Source organism: Lolium rigidum, chromosome 3, assembly GCF_022539505.1.
Source record: "Lolium rigidum isolate FL_2022 chromosome 3, APGP_CSIRO_Lrig_0.1, whole genome shotgun sequence".
NCBI lineage: Eukaryota > Viridiplantae > Streptophyta > Magnoliopsida > Poales > Poaceae > Lolium > Lolium rigidum.
Genome location: NC_061510.1, coordinates 166,001,171 through 166,016,413, shown reverse-complemented (window position 1 = coordinate 166,016,413; position 15,243 = coordinate 166,001,171). Strand labels below are relative to the sequence as shown.

Here is a 15,243-nt window from a genome sequence, read left to right as displayed (position 1 = left end):
ATGTCGACGTGTTAAAAGCCTAAAAAGATGCACATTTCTTCGAGGCCAGTTCCGGCCTTGGTGATTTCAGACAATACACGAATAGCAAAACCGATAAGAATAAAGTTATTCCTTGCCATCCCACTTGCACGTGTGACAGTAAACGCACTGTGGATTACATTTGGCGTGCCCTTAGAGCAGGAACCAAGTTCAGGACCATAAGAGTGAAATACAACGGCTTTAGCAGCACTGCAACAGCGAACCATTGAACTCAAAGATTCGAACTGGGCAGCGTGAATCTTGGACAAAACTTGAAGCAAAACTCAGGCCTCAGATTAGCAGTTTCTCATGCGTACATCATCAAGTAACAAACAATTAATTACCGGAAAACAACTATTGGTTACCATGTGACCCGGCGCCGCCGCTGCCTCCGTGATGGCCAAAGCCACCTCTCCCTCCCATTGCCATATGGTGTTGGTGCTGCTGCTGCTGATGCTGTTGTTGTTGTTGCTGCTGCAACTGCTGCTGTGCCGGCGGCGGTGAGCCGTACATGGGCTGCCCCATCATCATCATCATGCCGCTGCCAGGGCCGGTGCCAGGGCTGGCGCCGCCATACCCGACGTAGCCGCCGGCATTGTTATTTCTCGGCAACTCGGCCAGCTGCGGCGTGCTGGAAGTGGAGCCTCCGCCGCCGCCTCCGCCGGTGGACGCGGCCGCCCTCTCGCCCTCGATCTCGCGGAACTTGTGGAGGTAGTGCTTGAGCGGCTCGACGTAGTCCTCGAAGCCGAGCGTGGTCATTGCCCAGAGCAGGTCGTCGCCGTTGATGGTCTTGCGCTTCTCCCGCTGGCACTTGTCGGAGGCCTCGCCGGTGATGAAGGAGATGAACTCCGACACGCACTCCTGCACCGTCTCCTTGGCGTCCTTGCTGATTTTGGCGTTGGCCGGGAGCGCCTTCTTCATGATCCGGCTCACGTTGGCGATGGGCAGGAACCGGTCCTGCTCGCGCGGCGACGAGAGCTCGCCGCCCGTCGGCCCGCCGGAGTCGTTGTCCGAGTCCGGCATGGCCCTACTCTCTCTTCTACCTCCTCTGCCTCAAATCAGAGAAACAGAGAAGGCCCAAGAGAGCAGAGCAAACAGCTGGTCACATCAAACCACTCTGATCATGCATCGGCACGAGTGTACGAGTGAGTGAAACGATATAGTCTACCCAACCAACGAAAATTTTGAAAAAAGTGCCGAAGCGTCGGTGTTCTTGAGAGATTATGTGCAACAAGGAGAGAGTGGAGCCATGGAGAGGGTGGTCGGGAATGGCCGGGTCCGTTGGATTGCGCGGATAAGAACGGATCGAGCTGTGAACGTGGAGCGGAGCCTGCCGTTCCTTAGTCGATAAGTGTGTGCCACTTGTCATGTTGGGCAACCGTCCATCACCGCCACGTCAGACATATCCAGGCCGTCCATGTGGGACCAGTGACACGTGGGACGGTGCATTGTCTACCACGCTGGACTGTGGACACGGACTAGGCAACCAGAAAACCAAGAAAATCCTTATCCGTAAAGCAGTTCTGAATTGAAGAAGAAAAGGAGCAAGCAAATCCTAAACCCAAGACGAACATACAGAACTGCTACTCATCAAGTTAAACATGGCTGATACAGACCCTTCTTCCGTTCTTCGTATAACAACCCTACCGGATTACATGTCCAAGCTCTATACATGCTGCATAATTTACGCTACAATCTCCTAAACTGATGCAGTTTGAAGCCAAACCTCAGACTCTACATCCTACTGGAGTACGTGGTGACTACTGCCGAAACAAGAACACAGCATAAGCTGGACCTCTCTACTACTACAGCCTACATCTACAACCCTCGGCTACAACCCTCTCACCACCTTTGGATCCTAGGCTTGGCCGTCGCCATTAGCTATCGCATTGTCCTCAGCAGTACCATGGTTGCTTGAATCTACATCAACTTTGGCCTTCATATTCTGCTCAGCGTCTTCAGCTTTACCATCATCATCCTCGCCTATTCGGCTTTGTTCAGTACTTGCATTTTCCGTGGTCTCGTTTGCATTGCCACATTCAGCACCACAGGATGGGGTATTTTGACCGTTCACATTGTCACCCGCTTCCTGGGATTTGCCATCTTCTGAACAGTTCACATGCCTAGCCTTTTCGTTAGTGTTAGACTCGTCAGGCCCACAGTCACCAACTTTTTCTGCACCATTTCCACTTATGCATTCTTCAGTTCTGCCATCTTTAGTGCCCTCGTCTTCTCCAGCTTTCACACCTTCAGAACCTCCTATGGTGTTACCGCTGCAGTTCTTTACAGTTTCAGCTTTACCATCTTTGAAGAATTCTACACCATCATCTCCGTTTGCATTCTGCACAATGTTTACAGCCTCACCATCCTTGGTAAAACCATCACTATTATTTTCATTCTTTCTGTCAGCTTCAGCTTTGCCATCATCTCCATTTGCATTGTGCACAATGTTTCCAGTTTTCCCATCTTTGGAGATTTCTACACCATCATCTCCATTTGCATTCTGCACAATGTTTCCAGCATCGCCATCCTTGGCAAATCCATCACAGTTAGTTTCATTATCTGTCTCAACTTCAGCTTTGCCATCTTGTGAACTTTCAGCAGCATCATCGCTACTTCTGTTATCGACAGCCTTCACAGAAGTCCCATTTCCAGCATCTTTTTCAACATTATCACTTCTGTAATTCTTTTCAGCATCCTTGGATTTACCATCTTGACCAGCTCGAAGTCCATTTTCCTTTACTATATCTGATCCCACTCTTCCATCTTTTCTGCTCGCCTTGGCAGCTTGCTCAGCTCTAGCTTTTATTCCCATTGCTTCCTCCTCTTCCAGTTCCTTCTTCTCAGCCTCCTCTGCTAGCCTAAAGAGCTCCTCCTCTATCAAGGCCCTTATCAGTGGCTTTCTCTCAAATAAATCCTTGCCGAAGTATTTGTCTAAGAATATGGAATCCAATCAGAAAGCATTTGCAGGTAGTTGTGATAACAATATTCAGGCTTCATACATGCATATAATTACAAAATAGTACTTCCTCCATCCCATAATATAAGATGTTATTACGACCAATATAAGAGTATGTTGGTTGTAATAGCATCTTATATTATGGGAACGAGTGAGTACCAAACACATCTCGAAGAAGACATTAAAAAGGAAGAAAGCAAATACATACCAACTGCTTTTACAACTTCTCCAAAAGTCATCTGAAATGGGTAAAAACAAACGGAACAGATCAAGGTTAACTTATGCTCAAGACTTGATGGTTAAAGAATCTGTTAAAGATCAATGATTTATAATGTAACTCACCGTGGCAAAATTTGCAGTATCCAAGATGCAGAAGACTGCGTGTCTCAGCTCATCCTTAGTTGGTCTCACTGCCTGTTTTCGAGGTTTCACATCTCCTCTAGACGAATTGTTACCTTAAATATGAAAGAAAGGAAGGTTTGTGAATATATTAGGGACTAGTCACAGTTCAAGGTGTTTCTCTTGCATAGTAACATGAAAACTACAATTTATTAATCCCAATCTAAAGTTAAATACTGAAGATGCACAACATAAAGAAAGAGAGTAATGTAGGTTGTGGCACATGAACTCGGAACAACGAAAATTCATGCAATGCTTGTAACAAACATGAGTAGAAGCTTTGTGCATCTCATGTATCAATCAAGTAGAAGCACACATGTCGAACCAATTGCTGGTGAAGCTCCACAATAAGTTTAGAAAGAACTACTACCACCTCTTGTGATTAATTTTTGTGGTCGGCAAACACTCCAGCCAATGATCTATCAAAACACATCAGCATACAATATGGAACTTGTCCTAGTTACTTTTTTTAGTTAAATTAACATTACATGTCAGAGTAGTAGTCCATTGTCCATTGCACCACCCAAATGACTACGTACAGCCAGGAACATCTTTTCCAGCAAAAAATATTTATAAATGAAAATTCTAGCAAATTATAACAATAATGCATTCCTGAATGTGTAAAACAATCTTCTTTATATGCTTACTCAACATACATACGTGCACACAATTTACCCACAACCACATGTGCGCAAGTGAAAGAAAAGCATCCAGAATCATACCACAAAATTTCTCGTTGCGATCTGTCGTATGGGTTGCCTTTTTCTTGGAAACAGAAATAGTTTTCTTTGTTGAAGCCTTCGTGTCCATGCTATTATTTTCAACATCACTAGCAAACTTTGCACATGGTGTTGTAACTAGTATTTGTTCATGTGTATGGATTGGCAGTCCTGGGAGAGGAACCACAGCTAATTTCTCCATCATGGAGCCATTTACCCCTTCAAACTGGTCAGGTTTGGCTTTTCCCTTCGAAAACTGTCCTGTCTTGTTATCAGTACATACATTTCTGTTACCCCTCAAGTGAAAATCGGAACAGTTTGTTCTATCCTTCACACACTTTTTCCCAGCTGCTTCTTCACCATGAGTTTCCAGTACAGTTCCATCAGGTTTCCTTTTCTGCAGTAGTTTGGAACAAGGAAAACTAAGTGGAGGCAGCATATATGAAAATGGTGAAAGAACTCCTAGTAATACAGCACACAAGGAATCTTATGATTTCAGGTAATATTAGATAAATATGTAGTTCTAGTGGCACTAAACAAAACCAAACATAAATGCATAAACATTACTAGAGAAGGAATTAAGATGCATATATGTTATACTTTTGAAGGGTCGCCACCAGATAGATCCACACCATCCCTGTTGCGCTTTCTTTTCCTAAGCTTCTGCAAATGAATAAAACATAATGTCAAGAAAAGAATCAGTGTGCCAATGACAATACCAGCTGAACTGGCTTAATCTAACATGTAGAGGTATACATAGGCTAAGGGTTATGATGGACATGGGAAAACATCGGTTATTAGCAGTAGAAGAAATGCTGTAACAACTGATATGACCAAATCGGTTGGCAGGCAAAAAACTTGAACCTTGTCCGGGTCTGTGCAGTCAATACGAGAGCCGTGTTCCATCAAAAACTCCATCAGTATTGTCACTATATCATCCTGCAAAACATAAAAGGAAAGGTTTTTCTTTGTGAAATTGAGTGCAGCAGATAAACGAAACTTTTTAATATTTAGCTGGACCAACCTTCCTAGTGGATGTTGATCCTCGGACATCAAAATAACGACACATTTCAATTAGCCCGATCTTGTTACATCCTTTGAGCTTCTCCAGTAGCTCTATCCGCGATTTTTCCTATCATGGGTGACACAAAACCATGGACAGTATCAAAGAAGCTGCTCTTAAAGAACAGGCACATGCTGAATTTCGACCAAGCTGTTACTAAATGACGACATACCTCGTCTTCATGACAAGCAATCCCAGCAAGTTTGACAATTTGTTCTCTGAACTCACTTTCCTGATATAAAGATTGCCGAAATCAGGTTACTTATAAAGATTGATTAGAAAATCAATAGCTAATGCCAACTAACGAGCATACATACGAGGAGCGGGGGTTTAATCCTCCTCCTGAGAGGCTGAGAGTTGAGTCTACCCTTATTTTCTTTATCCTTTTATATAGGGCATGTAATCATTTAACAACATTAGATGTGAATCCTATGACATCTAAAAGTGAGATTCCAACTGAGGGAAACCGCAGTACTGGCATCAATGAGTGAGTGGCGCCTAAAAGCAGCTATATTGGATAACTGACGAAATTAGTAACGGCCTTGAACCGGAATCTACCGTCCTATGCCGATTATGTCTCTATCTAAGCAGGCAACAGTAGTCAACGGATCACCATCAGCTCTTCAGATTGTGCTAGGCTCGCCCATCCAACACACAAGGGGAGCAAATCACACATCCGGATTTAAGAGCGTTTCCCCAACGCGCGTGCAGGAGGCAGGATGCCGGAAGGCCTGCTTAGCTCAGACATGAACGCGAAATGGGGAGAAAGGAATCGGAGCAGGGGATGTGAATGTGGGTGCCACTCACCTTCAGTCGATTCCCTACGGCGCCGACGCCGGCGCCGGCGCTGGTCCCGTTTGCGCATTCCATCGACGCCGCCTCACTTGTTCCTGGTTGGGGAACTAGGGCGAGCTCACCAAAGGAACTCATGGCCAAAGGAGGTTCAGTGCGGTGGCTCTGGGCTGGCTTTAGCGAAGTGTTGAGCGGTGAGCCATGGGTCATGGGTGATGCTTTTTTCTTTTCCGTTTTCCTTTTCTCAGAACTTCTGGATACGCAGCAAGAACGATGCAGTTTCTTTTTTTCTTCAGGAGCAATAACGATGCAGCTAAGAGCAACTGACAAGTGACAACCTACACTCGGTGTTCATCCATCTAGACCGTTCGACCATTATTACAAGTTTAAAACATGAAACATCCGCTCACAACTTTTCTCGCAAAAAAAAAACTTTTATTCTGAATGTTTTTGTAATTTTTCTTCTTACGGTATGACAAAACAATGTACAATAAATCACAAAACATTTCGGAGCATATCTATTTTTCTGGTGTACGTAGCAAATCTCCATTTGTTATTGCAAATAGCTGAGAAAATCATCATACTCATGTAATGCAAAAAAAAAAAAAAAAAAAAAAACTTGAAACTCGCCAGAACGGAACCTCAAATCGCCAACCTTCATCTTTAGAGCATGTACCTTATCGCCTCAGACTCGTTGGAGCGATGTAGAAGCTAGATCATGCGATCTAGACCCGTTGTTGTGGTGTTCCATCTTTTCGAGCTTAGAACCACAATCAAACCTTGAGTTCGAGCCATGAAATCATCCATGGCCGTGACTTTCCAACCAGGTGGCGGGAGGAGGAGGGACGTGGAAGACAAATGGTGGAGGAAAAGAAATGGAGCAACAAAAATGTGATGAAATAGTCACATCATAAGCCAAAAGCGAAGAGGGAGCGACGCTTCCTGGGCATTTTGCTGATCTAGACGCCTTTGACAAACGCAATAGACGAACCCCGCGGTTTCAAGTGAGTTCTAGCTCTGGACCGATTAAAAGTTAGGTTCTTGAAAGCCCCGCAAAATGCATTAAATAAGATAAGTGGGATTGTAAATTATAGAGAGGACCCCATGAAAAAGGAAATTAGATCATAGACCTTTTCTTTTCAAAAGGACCCTTAGCATAAGATGAAGATTAAAATTGGGTCCTTCTCCACCAATCCTGGGTTGAGGCTTCCGAGCACGACAACCGGCTTCATCTTGGAAAGTTTGCCACTTGTACGGGACTTTCATGGGGCTACTAAAGTCAGCAATACTCCCTTTGGGCACGCTAGCGGGAGGAAGAGAGTACTATGAGGCAAAGTGGAGATGATCGACATCCAGCACTAGAGCTCAAAGCGGACGTCCAATCGATGAAAGTATGCAGCGGATTGACAGTGAAGGCTATCTTAATGCCACTTGGATGGAGCTCCAAAGAAAAAATAAATGGTGTGGCTTCAGCATCCTTCCCTTGGAGCTCTAGATCCAGGCTAGTCATCCTCTCTTCCACCATCGAGACAGCAGGAAGATACAAAGCATGCCATGAATCAGAATCTCTCAAGCTTAGTGATGAACCCTTTGTCGTATACGCTCCATCCCTTGACCTTCACCATGGAGAACGATCCAAGAAGCACGCTGGCTACCATTTGTAGCTGCTCATGAGTGACATAGGGAAGCTTTTAGAAACAACATCATGTCAAATACCATTAAGGCAACTATAAACCTATCCCTGCAACTACTATGGACATAGATGATGCCCTAACTGCCTCTCATTTATACACTCTGACTGACAAGGAGGTAAAAGGAGAAGGGGAGAGGAGCTGTGAAAGGAGGAGTGGATGGGGAGAGTTAAAGGAAGGGGGAAGGGAAATGAGAGCCTTTGAGGGATTCTATTCCATATTCATCAGTTTCTTTTTCTAATGGTCACACCTAATTTCTCATAATGTTAAAAAAAAATTCTCATACTATTGAGGGAGGAAATTTTTGGTGGAATTTATGAAGTTGTAGGAGGTGCGTAATGTATACGCGTGGACATACCAAATGAACTAACGAATGCATGAGCTCTCGTAGGGCTCGCACTAGCAGTGTCAAGGCACATACTCGGAGGAGATGATGATGAACCCGCTACATCAGGGATCTAATCATAACAAGAGATATTTTCCTTGTTCAACCAAGGATATGATCACATCATATCATACGAAAGACTAAAGACATGGAGCTGAAGATGATGATACTAGACAAGTGACTGAAGACACCTATCATAACTCGACCCATCCTACAAGCCATTGTAGACCACCATTATCAAGACCTAGATTTTTAAATGCAATTTAGTTCTTTTACCTAGTAAACCTCACATCATTAAATACTTGTAGCAAAATGTAAGGTTGTTACCCATACCACGACCCTTGTCACGATCATAGAGTCGGCAGTAGATTAATTATCAAACCATGAAAGACACTAATTTTCATTTTTGGAAAGGACTTACGATGTCTAAGGATGGGTTATTTAACAAAGAAACATTTATTTCTTGGAAATGGTTCCAGCGCAAACTTTTAGGAGGACACATAGTGATAACCCACAACATTATCAATATCCAATGCCATATAACATTTTTCAGCGGAAAACATATCTTAGTAGCGGATGCTATGGTGCTTACGTTGAGTATAGAGTTGAGTATAGATTTCCAGCTATGCTAACTGTTGACAAGTGGAGGCAACGGCTTCACATAACTCAGTGTTTGATGTAGGCCATGCATCTAACACATGAGTTGGATGTGTTCCGATGTAAACTTCACATTTATAAGAATTGTTCGGTCAAATTTATGTATGTATACATGATTAATGTGAATATAAAAAAATCTTTTTGAAACTCAAAGTCTCATTAATAAAGATTATGATATGTGTGCGGTATCTCTATCGAGATGTTGCTTTTGTGATGATTATGAAACAATCCCAATACTTGTTTCCCTCATGTCACTTTGCATGACTACCATGGCTACCAGTGCTCATTTGTTTTTTCGGCATTTTTCATAATAAGTTCATATGCACATATGAACCAAACATCACATCCTCATTCATATAATTTACCACCTCCAATCAGTATTCGCAATATGTTTGGAAATAAACAACTTAATACTCAAATATGGATAGAGCCATAGAGGTATGAACTTTATGTTTGGTTTTTGAAACTACCAGAAATGTTCCCAGTTCTTGAAGGTGTTATATTGTGGTCCAAATTGGAAGGCTAACCACGGAGTAAAGCGAGGCTCGTCGCCTGTACGAATCATCATCACCGCCTATATATACCTCTTGTAAGCCGTCGGCTAGGGTTTATCAGATTATAAGATAACCCACTGCTTTTGTAAACACTCCCCGATGTGGTGAAGTTTTGTTGGTTGGCGCCCGTGGTTTTCTCCCTCTGTGTTGGACGTGTTTTCCACGTTAAAATCTTGCATATCTCGCTGTGATTTCCTTTTTGTTCTTTGTTATTGCTTTTCGTGTTTATAACAAGTGGTATCAGAGCCTGTGTTTTCAGTCTAGGGTTTGTGACATGTCTTACTTGAAGGTAGATCTACCGCCAGCTGGACTACACCACAAGATTTTCCTTGTGGCAAGTGAAGATGAGGGCCATTCTCGCCCAAACTTTTGATCTGGATGAAGTGCTCGAATGATTCAGCAAAGTGTCTACAAAGACATGGACCGATGTGGAAAATAAGAAGGACCATAAGGCTTTTTCTTTGATTCAACTTCATCTATCTAATAATATTTTGCAGGAAGTGCGGCAGGAGAAAATTGCTGCGGCTCTGTGGCTGAAACTAGAATCGATATACATGTCCAAAGATCTAACCACTAAGATGCACGTGAAGATGGATTTGTTCTCGCACAAGTTGCAAGAAGGTGCTTCGATGATGAATCACCTATCGATCTTTAGAGAGATCGTTTTTTATTTGTTGTCCATGGAGGTAAAGTATGAAGATGAGGAACTCGCTCTTCTACTATTAGTCTCATTGCCTAGTTTATTTATAAATTTTAGAGACACAATATTATTAAGCTGTGATGAACTAACCCTTGCCAAAGTTTATTAGGCCCTCCAGCAAAAGATAAAAACTATGGTGCAGACGGAGGGGTCGCCATCTAAGGCAAAAGCACTACAGGTTCAGTACATGGTCGAGTAAAGAAACAAAAAGTACAACAACAAAGATAAGAGTAAGACAAACAAAGGTCGCTCAAAGTCCAAGGGATGAGACAAGTTTGGTAGTCATTGTAAGAAAACTAATCACAATATTGATGATTATTGGAAGCTGCAGAACAAGGAGAAAATAAACGGCACTTACGAACCGAAAAACAAATTTGATGGTGATGGTAAGGCTGATGTTGTTTCCAGTGATAATTCTGATGGTGACTGCCTATTTGTGTTTGTTGGTTGTATTTCTGGTAATGATGGGTGGATATTTGATTCTGCATGTTCATTTCATATTTTTTTTGTAACAAAGACTGGTTCAGTTCTTATGAATTATTGTAGAGTGGAGATGTTGTGTGTACGGGAGATAAAAACCCACGTGAGACCGTGTGCATTGCCTTTATTCAGATCAAGATGCATGATGGCATGACACGCACACTGACAGAGGTGAGACACATACCTGGCATGGCCACAAATTTGGTCTCTTAGTACCCGTGATGTTGATGGGTACAAAGACTCCGGTTCTCGTGGATTTTTTAAGGTATCAAAAGGTTCTCTCGTTCACATGATTGGTGGTATGAATTCTACGAAATTGTATATTCTTAGAGGTAGCACTTTTTCTGATATTGTTTCTCCTGTTATTCTTGATGAACCTAGCAAAACTTATATGTGGCATCTTCGTTTTTGACATATGGGTGAACATGGCATGGTAGAATTACACAAGAGATACCTGCAAGATGGCTGCAATTTGAGTAAGCTTGAGTTCTGTGAGCACTGCATTTTGATAAGCATAAAATATTTAAATTCAATGCTTCAGTTTATACCACTAAATGGATTTTAGATTATGTGCATGCTCATGTGTGGGGACCTTCCCACAAGACTTTTCTTGGTGGTGCAAAAGAAAGACCTTCCAATGCTGGTACAGACATATTTTTTTGGGTTGAAGCAGCATCCACCACATGTTACTTGATATACAAGTCACCTTGCATTCCTCTTGATAAGAAAAATCTCATTGAGGTATGGTCTAGTTCACCTATTAATTATTCACAGTTGACATTTTTCGGTTGCACCGCTGATACGTGCATTTTACATCATCAATATTGTTACATATATGTTTGGTTTTTATTGATATTTGTTATCATCTACCATCATTTATGAATTTTTAGTTGATTTACGGGACTTTCCTACAAAGTCTCCTTCATTGGTATTTAATTCATGGGAGGCAGAAAACCTCCTTTTTCGTATTGTATTGTTTCAGGGACCTTCCAAACACCTAAAAATCAAAGGAAAAAAAAACCTGATCAGTTTTTCATCCGAAGAAGCGCTGTGGGCCAAAAGAAGCATGTGAGGGGGGCCATGAGGTCCAAAAGAGACCAGGTGGCGCGCCGCCCTGGCTCGTTTGGCCCTTGGGCATCCTCTTGGGTCCCCCTTTTAACCGACCCCTCCATTTCGCCCAAAAACATAAGCTATATTTTTCTCGATAATTATTGAGGTGGCGGCTTAGGCGAAAGTCCTCTCATACTCCGGGAGAGGGCAAATCCTGCTGCACAGGTGCCTCCGGTGAAGGGGAAATCGATGTCATCGTCATCACCACTCCTCCTTAACGTAGGGGGATGCATCTCCATCAACATCTCCATCCACACCATCATCACCACCAACACCATCTACGAGTTCGACTTCATACCCCTCATAGTTTGTGTTTGATTCAACCCCGGATATTGTTTTAAGGGCTAGTTGCATGTTTTTGATTGGTAGTTTGTCATTATTTGGTGGAGATATTATATATTCAGATTGTGTTGTAATCATTATGCCTTTGTTTGATATCATTTTTGACACTTGTGAGTAGTTCCCCATGTTCCCGAGGTCATAGAATGATATGGCTATGATTCCATATGATGTGAAATGAGTATTTGGTTTATCATTTATGTTGTTTTATTATAGTTTTATGTGAACGTAGAATGCATATTACTTCACCTATATGGGCTCATAGGGCTACACTTTAATGTAATGAATGAGTGTTTGAAGGGACGGAATGACAAGAACCGTTTTCCAATATTTTGAGTTGCATTAGAGGGGTTTATGTCGGGGATAATGATCTTATTGCTATGGTGGGATATTTATGTCTTAATGATTTCTATACATGCACATGAAAATGGCTCTAGGACCCATCATAAGGGGTGTGTTTGCTCACATCTATGGTTGCACCTAATTTAGGCTCCGGCCCTAAGGGAATGAAACATGACAAAATCTTTACCATGTTGTGTAGAACTCTAATGCTAGTAAATTCATGCCGTCCTCGGGAACACTTGTCTCATATAAGCACGCACACACTTGAGCTTGTCGTCTTGCTGCATGGAGGATTGGGCTTTCTCTCATTGAGAGCATTTACATATTGCTATTTACTTTATGCACTTTATTTTATTGCAAACTATCCACTCAAAACACCAAAACTACTGCATTATTATTACTGTTTGCTTTTCAACTCCGCTAACCAATACCTTCAGCTCCTCGTGGGTTCGACAACCTTTCTTATTGAGAGGTATGATACGTCTCAAACGTATGTATAATTTCTTATGTTCCATGCTAGTTTTATGATAATACCTACATGTTTTGTTCACACTTTATATCGTTTTGATGCGTTTTCCGGAACTAACCTATTGACGAGATGCCGAAGTGCCGGCTTCTGTTTTCTCGCTGTTTTTGGTTTCAGAAATCCTAGTAAGGAAATATTCTCGGAATTGGACGAAATCAACGCCCAGCACCTTATAATTTCACGAAGCTTCCAGAACACCGGAGAGGGACCAGAGGGGAGGCCCTGGGCCCCCACACAATATGGCGGCGTGGCCAGAGAGGGGGGGCGCGCCCCCCTATTGTGTGGCGCCCCCGTAACCCTTCCGACTCCGCCTCTTTGCCTATTTAAAGGTCCCTGACCTAAATCTTCGATACGGAAAAGCCACGGTACGAGAAACCTTCCAGAGCCGCCGCCATCGTGAAGCCAAGATCGGGGACAGGAGTCTCCGTTCCGGCACGCCGCCGGGACGGGGAAGTGCCCCCGGAAGGCTCCTCCATCGACATCACCGCCATCTTCATCAACGCTGTTGTCTCCCATGAGGAGGGAGTAGTTCTCCATCGAGGCTAAGGGCTGTACCGGTAGCTATGTGGTTAATCTCTCTCCTATGTACTTCAATACAATGATCTCATGAGCTGCCTTACATGATTGAGATTCATATGAGCTTTGTTTCACTATTCATCTATGTGCTACTCTTGTGATGTTATTAAAGTAGTCTATTCCTCCTTCACGGTGTAATGGTGACAGTGTGTGCATCGTGTAGTACTTGGCGTAGGTTATGATCATAATCTCTTGTAGGTTATGGAGTTAATTATTACTATGATAGTATTGATGTGATTTATTCCCCCTTCATAGTGTAAAGGTGACGAGTGTGTATGCTATGTTAGTACTCGGTTTAAATTGCAAAGATCTATTATGCTCTAAAGGTTACTTAAACATGAATACCGAATGTTGTGGAGCTTGTTAACTCCGGCATTGAGGTGCTCTTGTAGCCCTACACAACGAATGGTGTTCATTATCAAACAAGAGTATATGTAGCACAAAGGAAGAGAACTTATTTATTATGTGATCAATGTTGAGAGTGTCCACTAGTGAAAGTATGATCCCTAGGCCTTGTTTCCAATACCGCAAACACCGCTTATTTACTTGTTCTACTCGCATGTTTACTTCCGCAATATTACTACCATCAATCGCACGCCAGCAAGCACTTTTCACGGCGCCGTTACTACTCGCTCATATTCATTCATACCACTTGTATTTCACTATCTCTTCGCCGAACTAGTGCACCTATACATCCGACAAGTGTATTAGGTGTGTTGGGGACACAAGAGACTTCTTGCATTGTGATCGCAGGGTTGCTTGAGAGGAATATCTTTGACCTCTTCCTCCCCGAGTTTGATAAACCTTGGGTGATCCACTTAAGGGAAACTTGCTGCTGTTCTACAAACCTCTGATCTTGGAGGCCCAACACTGTCTACAAGAATAGAAGCACACGTAGACATCAAGCACTTTTCTGGCGCCGTTGCCGGGGAGGAAAGGTAAAAGGCACTGATACTTCGGTCCCAGGTAACTAAGTACTTTTCTATTGCCGGTGTGTAAGTGTTCGAAGATATTTCCTTTAGATCCTGCAATTGCATCTTTTTGTTTCTTGTTTTACACTAGTTAGGCATAATGGAAAACATCTGTGAGCTTTTTAAACTATTTCCTGAGTCAAGACATGAATGGTTTAATGCGAAAATTAAAAAACCTATGGAACCTTATTTGCATGCTAGTAGCAATGATATTAGTATGAACACTTTGAACACCATTGTTGCTAATGATATAGAAAATTCTAAGCTTGGGGAGGTCGGTTTTGATGAAAATGATCTCTTTAGCCCTCCGGGTATTGAGGAGAAAGTTTATGTTGATTATGATATGCCTCCTATTTATGATGATTATAATGATAGTGGTCTTTTGGTGCCGCCTGCTATGGAGGATAAAGTTTATTATGATGATACTATACCTCCTATATTTGATGATGAGAATAATAATGATAGCTACTTTGTTGAATTTGCTCCCACTACAACTAATAAAATTGATTATGCTCATGTGGAGAGTAATGATACTTTTATGCATGTGAATAAGAATGCTTTATGTGATACTTATATTGTTGAGTTTGTTCATGATGCCTCTGAAAGTTATTATGAGAGAGGGAAACATGGTTATATGCATCTTAATAATATTAAGTTTCCCTCTTTATGTTGAGAATCTTGAAGTTGCGCTTGTATTGCCTTCTTATGCTTGTCACTTTGTTCTTCATGAATTTATTTGTGTACAAGATTCCTTTTCATAGGAAGTGGGTTAGGCTTAAATGTGTTTTGAATTTGCTTCTTGATGCTCTCTTTTGCTTCAACTCTTATTTCTTGCAAGTGCATCATTAAAATTGCTGAGCCCATCTTAATGGCTATAAAGAAAGAACTTCTTGGGAAATAACCCATGTGTTTATTTTACTACAGCACTTTTGTTTTATATTTGAGTCTTGGAAGTTGTTACT

General features: G+C 42.3%; 2 protein-coding genes across 2 annotated transcripts; both read right to left on the bottom strand.

Moving 5' to 3' along the window:
• Positions 1-82: 82 nt before the first annotated feature.
• LOC124702655 (nuclear transcription factor Y subunit B-8-like) lies at positions 83-1,271 on the bottom strand. The gene has a single exon (XM_047234814.1). The coding sequence runs from the start codon at positions 1,039-1,041 to the stop codon at positions 373-375; it is 669 nt and encodes a 222-aa protein (XP_047090770.1). The 5' UTR covers positions 1,042-1,271; the 3' UTR covers positions 83-372.
• Positions 1,272-1,628: 357 nt separating this feature from the next.
• On the bottom strand, positions 1,629-6,064 carry LOC124698595 (DEK domain-containing chromatin-associated protein 4-like). The gene is made up of 9 exons (XM_047231078.1): positions 5,966-6,064; positions 5,331-5,390; positions 5,120-5,227; positions 4,960-5,034; positions 4,696-4,758; positions 4,099-4,492; positions 3,320-3,432; positions 3,186-3,216; positions 1,629-2,952 (listed from the first exon to the last, which is right to left on the bottom strand). Exons 1-9 carry the CDS (start codon positions 6,026-6,028, stop codon positions 1,877-1,879), a joined length of 1,983 nt encoding a protein of 660 aa, XP_047087034.1. The 5' UTR covers positions 6,029-6,064; the 3' UTR covers positions 1,629-1,876.
• Between the last annotated feature and the right edge of the window lie 9,179 nt (positions 6,065-15,243).

Coding starts and splice junctions, on each gene's coding strand:
- LOC124698595 (XM_047231078.1), bottom strand. CDS start 6,028: ATGGAATGCGCAAACGGGACCAGCGCCGGCGCCGGCGTCGGCGCCGTA. Junction 4,759..4,959: donor ACTGCACAGACCCGGACAAG/GTTCAAGTTTTT, acceptor ATTCATTTGCAG/AAGCTTAGGAAAAGAAAGCG. Junction 4,493..4,695: donor CTGGTGGCGACCCTTCAAAA/GTATAACATATA, acceptor AAACTACTGCAG/AAAAGGAAACCTGATGGAAC.
- LOC124702655 (XM_047234814.1), bottom strand. CDS start 1,041: ATGCCGGACTCGGACAACGACTCCGGCGGGCCGACGGGCGGCGAGCTC.